This window comes from Manis javanica, chromosome 15 (assembly GCF_040802235.1).
Source record: "Manis javanica isolate MJ-LG chromosome 15, MJ_LKY, whole genome shotgun sequence".
Lineage (NCBI taxonomy): Eukaryota > Metazoa > Chordata > Mammalia > Pholidota > Manidae > Manis > Manis javanica.
In genome coordinates, this window is record NC_133170.1 from 39,923,909 (window position 1) to 39,944,347 (window position 20,439).

Sequence of the window (20,439 nt, forward strand, 5' to 3'; positions counted from 1 at the left end):
TATATCTGTCAGGCCCAATACCCCCTAACCACTTCAGCCCTCATAGGCCTCCAACCCATCATTCAAGATCTCTTAAACAAAAATTACCTCAGACCCACTCACTCCCCATTTAATACCCCCATATTAGCTGTTAAAAAAACCAACAGATCTTTCTACCTTGTCCAAGACCTTCGCCTCATCAACATAGCCGTTGTCCCTATCCATCCCTTAGATCCAAATCCATACAGCCTTTTATAGCAGATCCCTGCCTCGGCTTCCCACTTATCAGTCCTAGATCTCAAGGAACCATTTTTCAATTCCTCTAAGCCCCTGCTCCCAAGATTTTTTCATCTCCACCTAGATGGACCCATACACAAGACATTCTGAACAACTCACTTGGACAGTTTTGCCACAAAGCTTCCGAGATAGTCCCCACATTTTTAGACAGATCCTAGCTCAGGACCTCAAACATTTTCATCATGATCACTCCAAGTCCACCTTATTGTAATACATGGACAATCTTCTACTCTGCAGTCTCTCGTGGGAACAGTCTCAACTTGACACTGCCTCCCTACTTAACCTTCTAGCGTCCAGAAGTTACCGACTATCCCCCGTCAAAGCTCAAATCTCTTCCCCTCCTGTCACTTACCTCAGATTCCTTCTATCTCAACAAAGAAAGTCCATTACCTTAGACAGAAAATGGCTCCTCTCTGACCTGCCAATTCAGAAAACCAAGACAGAAATCCTTTCCTTTCTAAGCCTAGCTAGATATTTTAAAACGTAGATCCCTAAATTCTCCCTGCTCCCTGTTGGCAAGACCCCTATACGACCTCAGCAAGAGCCCCCACTAAAAAACCATTATCCTCCTCACCCCGACACTCCTTCATTAAGCTCTGTCAAGCCCTTGTGGAAGCCCCAGCTCCATCTTCCTGATTTGTCGAAGCCCTTCTCATTATACATTCATGAGAGGTCCAGTCACGCTCTAAGAGTCCTAGGCCAATATTATGGCCCATCCTTTGGCCCAGTAGCTTATCTCTCCAAGCAATTAGACCCCACAGTTAAGGGATGGGCCCCCTGCCTACGAGCATTAGCCGCTAGACAGCTCTTGCAGAAAGAAGCTCATAAACTGACATTCAGAGCGCCCCTTACTATTCTGTCCCCACATCACCTAAAAGATCTCTTAACCTACAAAAGTTTACAGACTCTCCCTCCCTCCAGACTCCCGACCTTACTGTCCTCTTTCCTCCAGAATCCCATTCACCCCCTTTGCCATCCATACCCGAATCATGACTTTTTCCTCCTTTACTGCTCTCTCGCTTTTTTTCCTCATTCCTATTGTCTTCCCCACCAACCCAGCCTCCTTTGTATGGCGATTCAAAGTCAGACAGACTTACACACAGCATCAAACAAAAGTTACTGCCCTCATTGCCACACCAGACTGCCCTCTGAAAAGCTGCTCTGAGCCTTTATACCTCCACTTTCCTCCCTCCACTGAAGTGTTCACTAGCAGCTACTCTTATTCTCCCTACCTCTGCTTCCTCTATGACCAAAGACAAGCCTATTGCAGGTGATGGCCAGACACCTACAAGAGATGTCCCTACTGGTCTTGCGCCATTCACTACATGGGTAACTTCCAGTACCCACAGTATTACTCCTCCAACCGTTTCATGAAATATCCCAACGGCTCATTCTCCTTATCAATCCCATATCCCTGAGACTTTTGATGAGCTGCCAGAGTCACAGCCTCAGTTTACTATGGGGGGGGGTCCTTGACCCCCCACGGTACCCTTCATATCTCTCAAAAGTATGTTCCCTCTCATTCCCAGATCTCTTAAGTTGCATCAGATAGCAGACATTCCGAAAAAGTCATTATCCAAACTCTTGACGGCGCCTCTTCATCTTCTTATCCCTACCCCTCTTCCCATTTCTCCTACTCTTCATTACAGTCATTCAAGACACCACCATCTTTCTCAACCACACCCTTAACACCGCCAATTGTTTCTTGTGTGCATCACTACAGCGCCCACTGCTGGCCGCCATGCCCCTTAATATTTCCAACTACTCCTTCCATGCAGAAAGACAACCCCTCTGTCCCCTGGGAGACATACCCCTATGGGAACCAGAATATGCAGATAATCTCACTATCCACCACTGTGTAGGCCCAACTCCACCACCCCACTCCAGTGCACTTCACTGCCTCTCTATCTACACCCCTACCTCCGGCTCTAAGACCTTTATGCAACCGGGACACTTCTTTTGGTGTAATGGCAGTCTTTTCAACTCTGTGCCTCTCAACTGCGATACACCCTGCATTCTCGTCACCCTAATCCCACAGTTTACACTTTACAGCATGGCAGAATTTCTTGAGCTCCAAGCTCCCTTGCCCTCATGCACAAAAATAGCTGCTTTCCTTCCCATCATGGTCAGTAGCTCTTTGATCACCTCAGCCATTGGGGCAGGGTTTTCGGGAGAAGCCTTGGGTCACTCTCTATAGGCAGTTAGAGATCTCAACGCCAAACTTGAGGGAGCCCTGACATCCACTGCCGATTCTCTAGCCTCTCTCCAAAGACAGGTCACTTCGCTAGCTAAAGTCACCCTTCAAAACCGGCGGGCCCTAGATCTGCTTACAGCCAAGAAGGGCGGCACCTGCGTCTTCTCTGAGAAGAGTGCTGCTATTCTGGCATTGTAGAAACTAACATTACCAAACTCACCGACCTTGCCTCCAGCCTCCACTCTGCTTCCAATTCCAACCCATTCTCTTCAATACTAACAAGCCCCCTCCTCACCTAGCTCTCGCCCATTGCAGGCCCCATAATAATCATTCTTCTCGCCTGTCTCTTCTTACCCTGTATAATAAAGTTCATCAAATCTCAAGTCAGAAAAATCTCTAATCAAGCTTTCAACCAGCTTTTACTCAGGAACTACCAGCTTCTGGCCACAGAAGATCCCTCACCCTCACGTGACCTCCTCACCACACGCTGAGATGGACCCCTTTCTCCACTGGAAACTGTTCCTGGAAACAATAGCCGCAGACACCTGGCTCCTGACACCCATATCCTCTTGGCACCATTGGAATCAACAGGTCCTCAACCTATGGTTACAGGGAACCTTCATTGATTTCCAAACCTGAAGAAGTCCACATCTACTCATCCTTACTGCGGGGAGTCCTATCAACCCTTTCCTCCCAATCCTCAAGCCCTCACTCCCTTCTCCCCCCCTCTTCAGCAGGAAGCAGCCAGAGAGAAAGCAACGTCCACAAACCCATAGAGGAGAAAGGGGGGAATGAAGGGTCCCCACCAGTAAGATGGCAAACTTCCGGCTTCTCTTCGGGGTCCTCAGTTCCCGCCGGTGCCACCTGAAGCCCAATCACCTCTTGCCCCCCCCCAATCCCAGCACCTAGCCAACAGCCACCAGCCCCGTAGAAGTGACACCTCAATCAATTCATGCCCCTTCCTATATAACCCAGCACCTTTCCCTAATAAAGCGGAACTCTCCGGTGAATTGCTGCTATGTGTCGCTCCTTTCCTTTCATTAGTTACATAAGATTACATAAACTAAAGAAAATGATTTTGTGTCTTTTTGTTTCAAATGTTGCTGATAAAGTGTTTTAACCTTGTTCTCTTAAACTGACAACAGTTTAGTAAATGAGTATCTTTATGAGCAGAATTGAAACATCCTTCTCTCTACCTGATCCCTCCAGAGTTTAAAAACTTTCAGTGACTGTTTTTGTATTCCATGGCAGTATGTTTATTTGCACGAGTTCAATAAGAATCTGCTTTCCTTGTGAGAAGACTACTTAAGAACACTGGTTATACTGCCAGGGCTTTGACTGGAATGTCATACCTGAGAGACATGTGCATGGACTCAGATGTAAACAACTTTCAGGAACTAAGATTGACTTTATAAAGCTAACCAAGCCCCTTGGAAGAAGTGGCCTGGTACCTTGCTTACAGAGTTCCCAGCAGCCTTACCAGGTGAGTAAAGAAAGTCACTTCCTGGCAGGTGCAGAGACCTCGAGAAGAGAAGAATTCATCCAAATCTACAGGTACTGCAGGCAAAGCCTGATGGCAAGTCTAGCTTGGCTGTCTGGCCTCAAGAGAGAGGCCTTTAAAAGTTCAATCTGAAATTCCTTACAAAAAGTTCCAGCAAAGCATATTTAAAAGAGCCTGTGTAATCAATTGCTCTTCTTGCTGCACTTGTGCAAATGATCAAGCCAGCTGTTAATTATTTTCTTAACCTGGTTACTTCTAATAAAAATGAGGGTGATTTTAGAGAAAAGTACTGTTTCAATAACAGCAGCCTCCTTCCAGAATAGAAAATCCAACTCCAGATGTTGCTACATAACCTAATAACACAATTTGTTTTATCTTGCCTAGAAGCCACAAAACTGCAAATAGTAATAGAAGTGAAACCCAGAATAGAAGCGCCAGCCTTCTGAGGCCCTGTCAACAGACCAGTGATGGAGACCTAGCTGTACCCTTTACTGCGCCCCCTTCTCAGCACGAAGCAGCCAGAGCGGTCATCGCCCCTTTTCCCTAGCAGCAGCTAGAGTCCCTATCTGTAGAAGAGAGAATGAGACATAGACCAAGACTCACTTTATCCTCTGTAAGTAGGCAAAGAACCTGCATTGAGAGAGTTCCTAAAACTTACACCTCCCTCTGCAACAGGACAGAAGTAATCAGCACCACCCCAGCTTATTCTAACAAGTAGTAGGCCTGCCAAACCGGAGTCACTCCATGTGTTACCTTTATCAAAGAACGCATTAGCACCATGCAAATCATAGTGTTGAGACAGAACTATCAGAGTGTTAACCAAACAGATGACCCCTAATTTCATGATTGAAATAGATACAAGAAGAAGAGGGGAATGTAAGAATAGAAATAGGTTAGCATAAGCATAGCCATCTTAAAGGCCTAGAAGCCATTTTCTGAGTATGTGACTTAGAGAAAAAATACATGGGCCTGGGTAAGGCCTTGAAAAACAAGTTAATCATGAGCACCAGGTGGTGGGCAGCTGTGACCCTTGGTCAGCTAACCTTGGTCAGTTAATCTTACATACCAAGCTTATCGTGCAGAACCTCCTTAACCATTGAGGAGTAGTCTTATCCTGCCCTTGCTTAACCCCAGAATGTATGTCTTACAAGAATAATGTATAGTTGTGGAAAATTACTATGAGTTAAGTGCTTTGAAAATGCTATATAAACCCTTGGCTCTGAGTGCTCGGGGTCCTTGTTGAGACCTGCTGCGTCGGGCTGACATTGGACCCCAGCTAGCTGGCTGAATAAAGACTTTGCTTGAATTTACATCTCTATGCCTGTGTAGTTTGTTCTCTGGAGAAGCCTCTGAAGCCCAGACCCTAACAATTCCAACAGCCCTGAAAGCAGACTGTATAAGTTCATATAAAGGTCATTATTTTATTTGTCATGTTTCCAAGGACACTGCCATCCATTTAGGGACTTCTTTCTAAAGTCCATAGGAATTTCTTTTAAAAATTGGTGCTAAGGGTAAAAACTGATGTAATCCAAGTAAACTGAGTATTGGAGTTAGTATTGAACAATGTCAACTGCCTGGTTTTTGTTCATTGTGGATGGTTCTACAGGACATTGTCTTGTAAGAATAGAAATAGGTTAGCATAAGCATAGCCATCTTAAAGGCCTAGAAGCCATTTTCTGAGTATGTGACTTAGAAAGAAAAACTGGAACTGGGTAAGGCCTTGAAAAACAAGTTAATCATGAGCACCGGGTGGTGGGCAGCTGTGACCCTTGGTCAGCTAACCTTGGTCAGTAAATCTTACATACCAAGCTTATCGTGCAGAACCTCCCTAACCATTGAGGAGTAGTCTTACCCTGCCCTTGCTTAACCCCAGGATATATGTCTTGCAAGAATAATGTATAGTTATAGAAAATTGCTATGAGTTAAGTGCTTTGAAATTGCTATATAAACCCTTGGCTCTGAGTGCTCGGGGTCCTTGTTGAGACCCACTGCATCGGGCTGACTTGGACCCCAACTAGTTGGCTGAATAAAGACTTTGCTTGAATTTACATCTCTATGCCTGTGTATTTTGTTCTTTGGGGAAGCCTCGGAAGCCTGCACCCTAACATTTGGGGGCTCGTCCGGGATACGAGCAGCTTCCCTGAGAACAAAGGACAGCTGGAGGCAAGGTCTAATTGTCCGGACGGGGCAGTGTAATTCGAGGGTCGCCCCCTCGTGTCTGCATAAATCCATTATAAAGCGGGAGTCGCCATCCCGTGTATGGTCTCGGGTTAGTGGTCCCGAGTGAGGAAGTCCGGGCTGGTAGTCCCGGCCCCCAGGTTAGCGACCCTGGGTGAAGCCCAGGTAACCAATCCTGGCCCTAGGGTCCGAGTGACTCGGCCTTAGGAAGGCAAATCCGATCGGCAGAAAACTGGCGCCCGAGGAGGAAAAGATCGAGCTCGTCACCCTGCGGCAGTCCGAGTGGACGCCCTTCAGGAGAATTACGAGAGTTTTTGAAGACCCTGAAAGTGGTGAGTGTGGTGCGCACCAGAGTGAGAGAAGGACCGGTCCGAACGAGTGCGATCAGATGTGGTGTGTGTGTGCTTGGTGTTATCATTGACTGTTTTACTGTGTTTTGGTTTCAGTTTATATTTTTTTGCGCTTCTCATTTTAAGTTTCCTTGTTCTAAGGTTCTCCTGCTCTCTCCGTTCCTCCTTTCTGCCACTACATCATTCCCCGCGGGCACGGGTCGGGCAATTAAGAGCCATTAGGGCGCCCGCCGCTAGAAGACTCCCGTGACAGGATAAGGGGGTCACAGCCGCGAATCCCAGATAAATTCGCGTCCCCCGTGGAAGAAAAACTGTGCAACGACAGGCACTCGTTCACAAGCACATACAACAGTCATTTTGTTTGAAGTGGCATCTTCATCCTTCGCCTTTGTCTCCCTCATATTCTTTTTCCTTCTTTCTCACCATGAGACAGACTCAGACGACCCCCTAAGTGTGTAAATGAATATATCTTTCTACCTCCGGATGGTATTAATGAAATTGATTTAAAGACAAGCGCTTGTGAAAATTGGGTATTCTAAAACTTCCAGAAAACCTGATAAAAAGTGTTAAGCATTAATGCTAATTTGAGTTTGCCTGAGGCGGGCATGTCCTTGTAGTTATCAGCTGCCTAAATTTACCTGAGGTCATTTAAGTCATGTTATCTGCTAAATCTTTTAAAAATAAAATGCTTAAAGGCTTGGCTTTGTCTAATATTCAGTAAAGGTCTTGTAAGTAATCTAGAATAGTTGTTACGAATGAGTGAACTAAATGACTGAAGCAAGTGAACCTCTTTTTAATTGTGTGTTACAGTGTGTATACCTACCTACTGCCTGAGAATCTTTGTAGAAACCTAAAACCTTAAAGTTTTGCTAAGTTAAGAAGATATACTCTATGAGAGATTGTGCTGTAAAGCTCATGGTTACAGAAATTATAAAATGTGTTCATAAATTTGTCAATCTAAAGAATGTTAGTTTAACAGTTTACAATGGCCTGCTTCTCGGTGTTCACTGGAAATTAAAGTTTCTAATGGTTTTAAGTTTTAATTAAAACTATTTAAAGTAATAAAACATTTCTCTATGCTAAAAAATGTATGTTTTAATAAGAAAAAGTATAAAGAATGAAAAGTCTTCTGCATGCTAAAGAATGTGTTTTGTGATAAAGAAAGTAACTTTGTTCTAAAGTACAGCTATTTGTTTAAAGAGAGAAAACAGCGTGGTGCCTTTTGTTGTAGAAGACCCGCTCAGCATGTTGCTTTGGGGGGGGAGGGTCAGGATGTTTAGAGATTAAGTGAGATAAACCCAGTCAAGCCGCAGGCAAGCCCAGGCTAATTCTCACCGGCTTATGTGCTTGGGACCATAGGGCAAATGAAGAATAAATTACTATATTCTTACAGATATAGTCGTGCCTAGTGAAATTAAAGCAAGTGAGTCTTGACATCAAGTGCACAGCAAAATTAGAATCTTGTTTCTAGTTAAACAGTTTTCTTTAACTGTTAGTCTGCTCTTAATGTTGAAAGATCAAAGCAGTTTCTCATGCTTAAAGTCTCAGTGAGTTGCCAGAATATTAAAAAAAAAAAAAAAAATGAAATCGTAATATTAAAAAGACGAAAAGCTAAAGTTTGTTAACAACTGTATAAGCTTTATTTGCCTTTGAAATATTTTGTTATTGAAAACGATTGCATGGCCTGAGAAATTGAATTATTCCATATATTTTTATAAGTGGAAAAATCTCTAACCAACAAATGATTAAAGTTGTTACTGATTATTTGTTTTCTTAATTTATCCACCTAAGCAGAATGGTAACAAAGCTTTTTTCAGCTGATTAAATGCACTTAGTTAACAAACCAAAATTTATTCTTAAAAATTAAACTAGAATCCAGACAAGATTATGTTTCTCCCAGAAAAACAAGTTTCACTGTAAAAGTTTAAATGGACAAACGTGTGACCACTTTTGAGAAAGGTTGTAATAGATTTTTTTTGACAACCACCAGGTCTTCTTGTTTAATTTATATGCTGTATGTTTTAAAAAAAAAAAAAAAAAATGGGGGATGAAAGGAAAGGAGCGACACATAGCAGCAATTAACCGGAGAGTTCCGCTTTATTAGGGAAAAGTGCTAGGTTATATAGGAAGGGGCATGAATTGATTGAGGTGTCACTTCTACGGAGCTGGTGGCTGTTGGCTAGGTGCTGGGATTGGGAGGGGAGCGAGAGGTGATTGGGCTTCAGGTGGCGCCGGCGGAAACCAAGGACCCCGAAGAGAAGCCGGAAGTTTGCCATCTTACTAGTAGTAGTCCTTCAGAGGACTCTTCATATTTTTTAATGCAAATGATCTTAGAGCTTTTAATAGAATTTGCATAGCAGCTTATATCTACTATTAAAGAGTAAAACATTCTTGAAGCTTTCAGAGAAGACCTGTAGACTTAAGCACTTTCTCTGCTTTTTTTGTATCTAGTCTTGGACACTTATGCTAAGTTCAAAAAAAAAGTGCTTTTACCTCTAGTTAACTCTGATATTTTCCAGAGGGCCCCTGGAACATGTCAGAAGAATTTTTTTCTCATTAGAGAAAGTATTTGACTAATTTGGCTTATTTATCTGATATATATTTATTTATTTACCAGGAAAGCACTGTCAAAGAGAATGATGCTAAACTTTGTTACTAAATGTTTTGTATTACAGAAATAACAGAATTTCCTTATGTCAACTGTCTTACAGTAAGCTCTCATCAGATCTTTAACCATTGTCATTTGTAAGTCTTTTGTCATTTATAGTATTATCCCTAAACTGGTAAAGAACTAGATTTCAGCAGAACAGGTATTAGTTACATAAGATTACATAAACTAAAGAAAATGATTTTGTGTCTTTTTGTTTCAAATGTTGCTGATAAAGTGTTTTAACCTTGTTCTCTTAAACTGACAACAGTTTAGTAAATGACTATCTTTATGAGCAGAATTGAAACTTCCTTCTCTCTACCTGATCCCTCCAGAGTTTAAAAACTTTCAGTGACTGTTTTTGTATTCCATGGCAGTATGTTTATTTGCATGAGTTCAATAAGAATCTGCTTTCCTTGTGAGAAGACTACTTAAGAACACTGGTTATACTGTCAGGGCTTTGACTGGAATGTCATACCTGAGAGACATGTGCATGGACTCAGATGTGAACAACTTTAAGGAACTAAGATTGACTTTATAAAGCCAACAAAGCCCTTTGGAAGAACTGGCCTAGTACCTTGCTTACAGAGTTCCCAGCAGCCTTACCAGGTGAGTAAAGAAGGTCACTTCCTGGCAGGTGCAGAGACCTCGAGAAGAGAAGAATTCATCCAAATCTACAGGTACTGCAGGCAAAGCCTGATGGCAAGTCTAGCTTGGCTGTCTGGCCTCAAGAGGCCTTTAAAAGTTCAATCTGAAATTCCTTATAAAAAGTTCCAGCAAAGCATATTTAAAAGAGCCTGTGTAATCAATTGCTCTTCTTGCTGCACTTGTGCAAATGATCAAGCCAGCTGTTAATTATTTTCTTAACCTGGTTATTTCTAATAAAAATGAGGGTGATTTTAGAGAAAAGTATTGTTTCAATAACTGCAGCCTCCAGAATAGAAAATCCAACTCCAGATGTTGCTACATAACCTAATAACACAATTTGTTTTATCTTGCCTAGAAGCCACAAAACTGCAAATAGTAATAGAAGCGCCAGCCTTCTGAAGCCCTCTCAACTGACCAGTAATAGAGACCTAGCTGCACCCTTTACTGCACCCCCTTCTCAGCACGAAGCAGCCAGAGCGGTCATCGCCCCTTTTCCCTAGCAGCAGCTAGAGTCCCTATCTGTAGAAGACAAAGACCGAGACTCACTTTATCCTCTGCAAGTAGGCAAAGAACCTGCATTGAGAGAGTTCCTAAAACTTACACCTCCCTCTACAACAAGACAGAAGTAATCAGCACCACCCCAGCTTATTCTAACAAGTAGTAGGCCCGCCAAACCGGAGTCACTCCATGTGTTACCTTTATCAAAGAACGCATTAGCACCGTGCAAATCATAGTGTTGAGACAGAACTATCAGAGTGTTAACCAAACAGATGACCCCTAATTTCATGATTGAAATAGATACAAGAAGAAGAGGGGAATGTAAGAATAGAAATAGGTTAGCATAAGCATAGCCATCTTAAAGGCCTAGAAGCCATTTTCTGAGTATGTGACTTAGAAAGAAAAACTGGAACTGGGTAAGGCCTTGAAAAACAAGTTAATCATGAGCACCGGGTGGTGGGCAGCTGTGACCCTTGGTCAGCTAACCTTGGTCAGTAAATCTTACATACCAAGCTTATCGTGCAGAACCTCCCTAACCATTGAGGAGTAGTCTTACCCTGCCCTTGCTTAACCCCAGGATATATGTCTTGCAAGAATAATGTATAGTTATAGAAAATTGCTATGAGTTAAGTGCTTTGAAATTGCTATATAAACCCTTGGCTCTGAGTGCTCGGGGTCCTTGTTGAGACCCACTGCATCGGGCTGACTTGGACCCCAACTAGTTGGCTGAATAAAGACTTTGCTTGAATTTACATCTCTATGCCTGTGTATTTTGTTCTTTGGGGAAGCCTCGGAAGCCTGCACCCTAACAGTCTCAGGGCAAAGCTGGGTGGTGATAACACAGGAACCATCTGTACTATTTTGGCAACTTCTTGTGAGTCAAATTCTATTTCAAAATAAAAAGTTATAAATCATTTATTTTAAAAAGGACTAGAAAGAATGTCTCTTTCCCTATAATTGTCACTAATGGTAACAATTAGTGACAATCACAGATTCAACCTCCCATTTTACTTTGGCTGCCAGAAAGCTCAAATTTACTTTTTTTCTAGAAACACCAAGGCCCTTAAGGCCTACATATTTATGTTCTTCCTCCAAATATTGACTTTTTGCTCTTATGTATATTTCCCTACTCTCCATAACTTTTATCCTTATTTTTATTTTACTACTATTGTTTGGTACATATTTCTTGTGAGTGATTTCAAATCCTTTACAGAAATGAACAGTGTATAAATACATAAACACTAAAATAACTGACACAGCTAGTTTATGAGTTCATGTGTTAGTTTTTAGCTAAGTTTCTGCTTTACTGTTCCTTAAAGCACTTACTCTATCAGTCCCTGCCAATTTAGGATTTTGCCCCGAGAGTCACACACAGGTTTCCTGCATGCTGAGTTTCTGCCTTGGTTAGGACAGAGCCCAGCCCTGAGCAGCCTGGGCTGGCAGCACCTTTCAGGTGGCCTTTCCCTCAGGCAGGACCAGCGTCTGTCTGGCTGTCAGTCTGCATGCCTTTAGGTGTTGGAACTTTGAGGTCCTTGAGCCAGCCCCTATTCAAATGCAAATACTCCTCCTGGTGGGGTAGTTAGAGGCTGTGGAGCTCCTGCTGCAGCCTTTTCCCCTCAGGCTACCTGGTTCTCTTCCCTGCAGGTGTGTCCAGCAGCAGCCCCAGGGCAGTTTGCCCACCGCTAGCATCATCCTCTGTTTCTATGACGAGGCCTGGTCCACCCTCCTGAGAACGGTGCACAGCATCCTTGACACGGTGCCCAGGGCCTTCCTGAAGGAGATCATCCTGGTGGATGACCTCAGCCGGCCAGGTAGCTATGGGCTTCCTCGGGATCCCTCCAGGGGCTTGGACTGGGGGGCTCCCTGCAGAGACTAGGGTGTGGAGCCTGTAGAGGCGAGGGTCCCAGAAGCAGACCTCTGAACAGGTGCAGGTGACGCGTTAGGGAGGAGCCACAGGGCAAGAGGAAAGAGAAGGCAAAGCAGCCACGCGAGGTGAGCATCTCCGCAAGGTCCTTGCAAGGGGGGTCCTGCCTGATCTCCCCGGGACTCCCCAGACCCAGCTTCAGCTTCCTCACAGTCCAACAAGCTTCTCCCAAGACACTCAAGATTACAACGTGTAAGAATAGAAATAGGTTAGCATAAGCATAGCCATCTTAAAGGCCTAGAAGCCATTTTCTGAGTATGTGACTTAGAAAGAAAAACTGGAACTGCGTAAGGCCTTGAAAAACAAGTTAATCATGAGCACCGGGTGGTGGGCAGCTGTGACCCTTGGTCAGCTAACCTTGGTCAGTTAATCTTACATACCAAGCTTATCGTGCAGAACCTCCCTAACCATTGAGGAGTAGTCTTACCCTGCCCTTGCTTAACCCCAGGATATATGTCTTGCAAGAATAATGTATAGTTATAGAAAATTGCTATGAGTTAAGTGCTTTGAAATTGCTATATAAACCCTTGGCTCTGAGTGCTCGGGGTCCTTGTTGAGACCCGCTGCATCGGGCTGACTTGGACCTCAGCTAGCTAGCTGAATAAAGACTTTGCTTGAATTTACATCTCTATGCCTGTGTAGTTTGTTCTCTGGGGAAGCCTCGGAAGCCTGGACCCTAACATTTGGGGGCTCGTCCGGGATTCGAGCGGCTTCCCTGAGAACAAAGGACAGCTGGAGGCAAGGTCTAATTGTCCGGACGGGGCAGTGTAATTCGAGGGTCACCCCCTCGTGTCTGCATAAATCCATTATAAAGCGGGAGTCGCCATCCCGTGTATGGTCTCGGGTTAGTGGTCCCGAGTGAGGAAGTCCGGGCTGTAGTCCCGGCCCCCAGGTTAGCGACCCTGGGTAAAAGCCCAGGTAACCAATCCTGGCCCTAGGGTCCGAGTGACTCGGCCTTAGGAAGGCAAATCCGATCGGCAGAAAACTGGCGCCCGAGGAGGAAAAGATCGAGCTCGTCACCCTGCGGCAGTCCGAGTGGACGCCCTTCAGGAGAATTACGAGAGTTTTTGAAGACCCTGAAAGTGGTGAGTGTGGTGCGCACCAGAGTGAGAGAAGGACCGGTCCGAACGAGTGCGATCAGATGTGGTGTGTGTGTGTGCTTAGTGTTATCATTGACTGTTTTACTGTGTTTTGGTTTCGGTTTATATTTTTTTGCGCTTCTCATTTTAAGTTTCCTTGTTCTAAGGTTCTCCTGCTCTCTCCGTTCCTCCTTTCTGCCACTACATCATTCCCCGCGGGCACGGGTCGGGCAATTAAGAGCCATTAGGGCGCCCGCCGCCAGTAGACTCCCGTGACAGGATAAGGGGGTCACAGCCGCGAATCCCAGATAAATTCGCGTCCCCCGTGGAAGGAAAACTGTGCAACGACAGGCACTCGTTCACAAGCACATACAACAGTCATTTTGTTTGAAGTGGCATCTTCATCCTTCGCCTTTGTCTCCCTCATATTCTTTTTCCTTCTTTCTCACCATGAGACAGACTCAGACGACCCCCTAAGTGTGTAAATGAATATATCTTTCTACCTCCGGATGGTATTAATGAAATTGATTTAAAGACAAGCGCTTGTGAAAATTGGGTATTCTAAAACTTCCAGAAAACCTGATAAAAAGTGTTAAGCATTAATGCTAATTTGAGTTTGCCTGAGGCGGGCATGTCCTTGTAGTTATCAGCTGCCTAAATTTACCTGAGGTCATTTAAGTCATGTTATCTGCTAAATCTTTTAAAAATAAAATGCTTAAAGGCTTGGCTTTGTCTAATATTCAGTAAAGGTCTTGTAAGTAATCTAGAATAGTTGTTACGAATGAGTGAACTAAATGACTGAAGCAAGTGAACCTCTTTTTAATTGTGTTACAGTGTGTATACCTACCTACTGCCTGAGAATCTTTGTAGAAACCTAAAACCTTAAAGTTTTGCTAAGTTAAGAAGATATACTCTATGAGAGATTGTGCTGTAAAGCTCATGGTTACAGAAATTATAAATTGTGTTCATAAATTTGTCAATCTAAAGAATGTTAGTTTAACAGTTTACAATGGCCTGCTTCTCGGTGTTCACTGGAAATTAAAGTTTCTAATGGTTTTAAGTTTTAATTAAAACTACTTAAAGTAATAAAACATTTCTCTATGCTAAAAAAATGTATGTTTTAATAAGAAAAAGTATAAAGAATGAAAAGTCTTCTGCATGCTAAAGAATGTGTTTTGTGATAAAGAAAGTAACTTTGTTCTAAAGTACAGCTATTTATTTAAAGAGAGAAAACAGCGTGGTGCCTTTTGTTGTGGAAGACCCGCTCAGCCTGTTGCTTTGGGGGGGAGGGTCAGGATGTTTAGAGATTAAGTGAGATAAACCCAGTCAAGCCGCAGGCAAGCCCAGGCTAATTCTCACCAGCTTATGTGCTTGGGACCATGGGGCAAATGAAGAATAAATTACTATATTCTTACAGATATAGTCGTGCCTAGTGAAATTAAAGCAAGTGAGTCTTGATATCAAGTGCACAGCAAAATTAGAATCTGGTTTCTAGTTAAACAGTTTTCTTTAACTGTTAGTCTGCTCTTAATGTTGAAAGATCAAAGCAGTTTCTCATGCTTAAAGTCTCAGTGAGTTGCCAGAATATTAAAAAAAAAAAAAATGAAATCGTAATATTAAAAAGACTAAAAGCTAAAGTTTGTTAACAACTGTATAAGCTTTATTTGCCTTTGAAATATTTTGTTATTGAAAACGATTGCATGGCCTGAGAAATTGAATTATTTATTCCATATATTTTTATAAGTGGAAAAATCTCTAACCAACAAATGATTAAAGTTGTTACTGATTATTTGTTTTCTTAATTTATCCTCCTAAGCAGAATGGTAACAAAGCTTTTTTCAGCTGATTAAATGCACTTAGTTAACAAACCAAAATTTATTCTTAAAAATTAAACTAGAATCTAGACAAGATTATGTTTCTCCCAGAAAAACAAGTTTCACTGTAAAAGTTTAAATGGACAAACGTGTGACCACTTTTGAGAAAGGTTGTAATAGATTTTTTTGACAACCACCAGGTCTTCTTGTTTAATTTATATGCTGTATGTTTTTAAAAAAACATGGGGGATGAAAGGAAAGGAGCGACACATAGCAGCAATTAACCGGAGAGTTCCGCTTTATTAGGGAAAGGTGCTAGGTTATATAGGAAGGGGCATGAATTGATTGAGGTGTCACTTCTACGGAGCTGTTGGCTGTTGGCTAGGTGCTGGGACTGGGAGGGGAGCGAGAGGTGATTGGGCTTCAGGTGGCGCCGGCGGAAACCAAGGACCCCGAAGAGAAGCCAGAAGTTTGCCATCTTACTAGTAGTAGTCCTTCAGAGGACTCTTCATATTTTTTTAATGCAAATGATCTTAGAGCTTTTAATAGAATTTGCATAGCAGCTTATATCTACTATTAAAGAGTAAAACATTCTTGAAGCTTTCAGAGAAGACCTGTAGACTTAAGCACTTTCTCTGCTTTTTTTTGTATCTGGTCTTGGACACTTATGCTAAGTTCAAAAAAAAGTGCTTTTACCTCTAGTTAACTCTGATATTTTCCAGAGGGCCCCTGGAACATGTCAGAAGAATTTTTTCTCATTAGAGAAAGTATTTGACTAATTTGGCTTATTTATCTGATATATATATATTTATTTACCAGGAAAGCACTGTCAAAGAGAATGATGCTAAACTTTGTTACTGAATGTTTTGTATTACAGAAATATCAGAATTTCCTTATGTCAACTGTCTTACAGTAAGCTCTCATCAGATCTTTAACCATTGTCATTTGTAAGTCTTTTGTCATTTATAGTATTATCCCTAAACTGGTAAAGAACTAGATTTCAGCAGAACAGGTATTAGTTACATAAGATTACATAAACTAAAGAAAATGATTTTGTGTCTTTTTGTTTCAAATGTTGCTGATAAAGTGTTTTAACCTTGTTCTCTTAAACTGACAACAGTTTAGTAAATGACTATCTTTATGAGCAGAATTGAAACTTCCTTCTCTCTACCTGATCCCTCCAGAGTTTAAAAACTTTCAGTGACTGTTTTTGTATTCCATGGCAGTATGTTTATTTGCATGAGTTCAATAAGAATCTGCTTTCCTTGTGAGAAGACTACTTAAGAACACTGATTATACTGCCAGGGCTTTGACTGGAATGTCATACCTGAGAGACATGTGCATGGACTCAGATGTGAACAACTTTAAGGAAGTAAGATTGACTTTATAAAGCCAACAAAGCCCCTTGGAAGAACTGGCCTGGTACCTTGCTTACAGAGTTCCCAGCAGCCTTACCAGGTGAGTAAAGAAGGTCACTTCCTGGCAGGTTCAGAGACCTCGAGAAGAGAAGAATTCATCCAAATCTACAGGTACTGCAGGCAAAGCCTGATGGCAAGTCTAGCTTGGCTGTCTGGCCTCAAGAGAGAGGCCTTTAAAAGTTCAATCTGAAATTCCTTACAAAAAGTTCCAGCAAAGCATATTTAAAAGAGCCTGTGTAATCAATTGCTCTTCTTGCTGCACTTGTGCAAATGATCAAGCCAGCTGTTAATTATTTTCTTAACCTGGTTACTTCTAATAAAAATGAGGATGATTTTAGAGAAAAGTATTGTTTCAATAACTGCAGCCTCCAGAATAGAAAATCCAACTCCAGATGTTGCTACATAACCTAATAACACAATTTGTTTTATCTTGCCTAGAAGCCACAAAACTGCAAATAGTAATAGAAGCGCCAGCCTTCTGAAGCCCTCTCAACTGACCAGTAATAGAGACCTAGCTGCACCCTTTACTGCACCCCCTTCTCAGCACGAAGCAGCCAGAGCGGTCATCGTCCCTTTTCCCTAGCAGCAGCTAGAGTCCCTATCTGTAGAAGAGAGAATGAGACATAGACCAAGACTCACTTTATCCTCTGTAAGTAGGCAAAGAACCTGCATTGAGAGAGTTCCTAAAACTTACACCTCCCTCTACAACAAGACAGAAGTAATCAGCACCACCCCAGCTTATTCTAACAAGTAGTAGGCCTGCCAAACCGGAGTCACTCCATGTGTTACCTTTATCAAAGAACGCATTAGCACCATGCAAATCATAGTGTTGAGACAGAACTATCAGAGTGTTAACCAAACAGATGACCCCTAATTTCATGATTGAAATAGATACAAGAAGAAGAGGGGAATGTAAGAATAGAAATAGGTTAGCATAAGCATAGCCATCTTAAAGGCCTAGAAGCCATTTTCTGCGTATGTGACTTAGAAAGAAAAACTGGAACTGCGTAGGGCCTTGAAAAACAAGTTAATCATGAGCACCGGGTGGTGGGCAGCTGTGACCCTTGGTCAGCTAACCTTGGTCAGTAAATCTTACATACCAAGCTTATCGTGCAGAACCTCCCTAACCATTGAGGAGTAGTCTTACCCTGCCCTTGCTTAACCCCAGGATATATGTCTTACAAGAATAATGTATAGTTATAGAAAATTGCTATGAGTTAAGTGCTTTGAAATTGCTATATAAACCCTTGGCTCTGAGTGCTTGGGGTCCTTGTTGAGACCCGCTGCATCGGGCTGACTTGGACCTCAGCTAGCTAGCTGAATAAAGACTTTGCTTGAATTTACATCTCTATGCCTGTGTAGTTGGTTCTCTGGGGAAGCCTCGGAAGCCTGGACCCTAACAAACGGAGTGGCCACATGTGACTGTGCACTGCCTCCTGCCTCTGGGCATGTCAAGCACTTGACCTGGATTAGTCACTGGGTCATCCTTGATTCGCCTAGTCTACTCACTTCCAGATGAGAACACTGAGGCCCAGAGCAGGGAACTGACCTGTGAGTCGTGCCAACTGTGGCAGAGTCAGGCCCAGGCTTGTGGAGTCTGCTTAAAGGTTTCCACTGACAGGAGACTCACTCCTGGGCCCAGTGCTCAGCATGACCAGGTAGCTAATAGGACACAACACGAGGCAGAACTCCCTGCCTGACTTCTAGGGCAATGGTTCTCAAACCTGAGTGTAGGCTTGATAAAACATGGATTGCTGGGCCCACCCCCAGAGTGTCTGGATCTGGGATTGGGCCCCAGGACTTGCAATTCCAGCACACTCCCAGGTCCTGCTGCTGCTGGTCCGTGGACCGCATTTTGAGAACTGCTACTCTAGTCTTGAGATGGGGCCTCAGGGCTGTATTTTGGGCCTTGTGGAGATCACGAAGCTTGATCTGAAGGAAGCGTGACTTTCTGTGGTCTGCAGAGCACTTTCCTAAGGAATGACAGAGGGTGGACAGAGTGGCCAGGTGCCTCTTTAGCTCTTCCCAAGGTCATCATGTCAGGGACTCACCCCGCCTGGCTGTGGTAGTGGGTCAGACTACTTGGTAGTATGTGAGTTTACTAACATAGCTGCATGTTAGGCAGGACCCGTGAGTAGGTCCAGGGTTGGTGAAGGTCCCCAGAGACTATCTAACCCCTCAGCTGGGGCAGAGTCTTCTCAAGAGCACCCCTGTGGCCCCTCCCCTAATAGCTGATGAGCTGTCATGTCAGTGCCACTCAAGAGCCTTCCCTCCTGCTGGGGTGGTAGAGCGCCCCCCACCCCCAGGGAAGCGGGCCACCCCCAAGGTCCTCAGCTCCCTCTGCTTTCCCCTTAGCCAAGCGGCCTTTGCTCTCATAATCTCAAGGAGGCTGCTCCACATTCACATTCCTATTCCAGGCAGGAAAAGGGTGACAGGCAGATAGGCAGAGGCGAGCCTTGTTTTTCCTTTTACAAAAAAATAATCAGTGATACAATAGTTTTTCCACAATCCTCTCACCCAGTATATTTCTACCACAGTTGCTGCTATTACTCGGCAGCAAGAGCATCCTGGCAGGTGAGTGCTTTTAGCTGCCCTAACAAAATGAGGTTTCTGTAAGTAAGCTGGAAGGGGAGAAAGAATCTTGGATAAGACAACTAGCAATGGTCAATACAGTGGAGTCACCGAGGGCTGGTTTGCATACATCCAAGTTCAAAAGTTTTAACAGCATTGCGGATAGGGGTCCTTTAGGGAATGGACTTAGGGTTATCAAGCTGGCCAGAAAAATAATTGTAAAGTAATAAATCAGCACAAAATTTTACCACTGAGAAATTCAACAGCCAAGTGACTGGGAATCCTTATGTCAACAGCTCAAGACAGTTTCCCCTGCAAAAAAATCTCCCTGGGAAGCTATGTGCCACTTGGAAGGCAGCTCCCCAGGGAGTCTGATAGGGCCTCTGCATGGCAGCCTGAGCCCTCCCTGCCTCTGTGGAGACCAGCTCCCATAGCAGCCAGCCCGTGTGAATCCCAGTCAGAATCACCTCTGGGCTGCAGAACTAGGTCAATCCTTGCTCTTTGCCTCAGTTCTGCTTGACACACACACTGAGTGCCTACTGTGGGCCAGTGCTGTGCTGGCGGTTGGAGAAATCCCTGCCTTGCAGAATTCTTTATCAAGTGGGCTGAGAGTCTCCATTTCCCAGACTCCCTGGAAGACACTGCTTCTCTGTAAACCCGTTATTCCCTCCAGCTACACTGGCTTACTCATCTTGATGTGTGCATGCACACAGTTTTTCTTATCTTCTGCGCAACACCTAGCAAACCTCTCTCATCCTTTATTCCCTATAGAATCTCAGCTTTTCACCTTCCACTTTCCCTGGGACCCACTGCATTGCCCACTCACCCCACTCCTGAGATGAAACCCCTTTGACCAGCACCAGCAATGCCCCTACCTGAGGCCACACTGAATGAACCCCTTCTGTCTTTTTTTCCTTGACCACTGTCTTAGGCTGGGTTCCCTAAAACAGAGCCTGAGGTAGGGACTCGTGTGCATCTGAATCTGGGGGGAGTACACTCTCGGGAAAACCTTGTGTGGGACCGGAGAAGCAGGAGGAGCCGAGAAAGGAGCTGAACCAAACTGTGGTTGATGAAGCCTGACCCCTGTGGAGCGCTGCAGTGTGAGCTGCATCCCAGAATCCATCCTGCCTGGAGACAAGGGCTTTTGTGCTCCTGCAATGGTCAATCACGGACTGGGGGCCTGGCTCCAGGAGCAGAGCTCTGTGTGACTCCCTGGCACTAGCAGGGCACGGCTCCGGGGAAGGGTGCAGCCGTAGTTAGTGGCAGCCCCACAGTGGCTGGGGACATGCAGACCAACCCAGTCAAAGGGATCCCAGGCCCCTGAGCCAGGCACCAACAGTG

The 20,439-nt window shown here is 43.8% G+C and overlaps 1 protein-coding gene and 1 long non-coding RNA gene across 2 annotated transcripts in view; both read left to right on the forward strand.

Annotated features, from left to right (window-relative positions):
- The first annotated feature begins 4,420 nt into the window (after positions 1–4,420).
- LOC140846451 (uncharacterized) lies at positions 4,421–11,044 on the forward strand. Its single transcript, XR_012125544.1, has 3 exons — positions 4,421–4,863; positions 5,605–6,481; positions 10,150–11,044. It is a non-coding gene; the product is annotated as an uncharacterized lncRNA (long non-coding RNA).
- A 750-nt stretch (positions 11,045–11,794) lies between these two features.
- GALNT15 (polypeptide N-acetylgalactosaminyltransferase 15) overlaps positions 11,795–20,439 on the forward strand; it is a 30,955-nt gene continuing 22,310 nt past the window's right edge. The window contains exons 1-2 of the mRNA XM_017653513.3: positions 11,795–11,820; positions 11,937–12,103. Coding sequence (XP_017509002.3) covers positions 11,795–11,820; positions 11,937–12,103 — 193 coding nt within the window. The remainder of the gene's footprint in view (positions 11,821–11,936; positions 12,104–20,439) is intronic.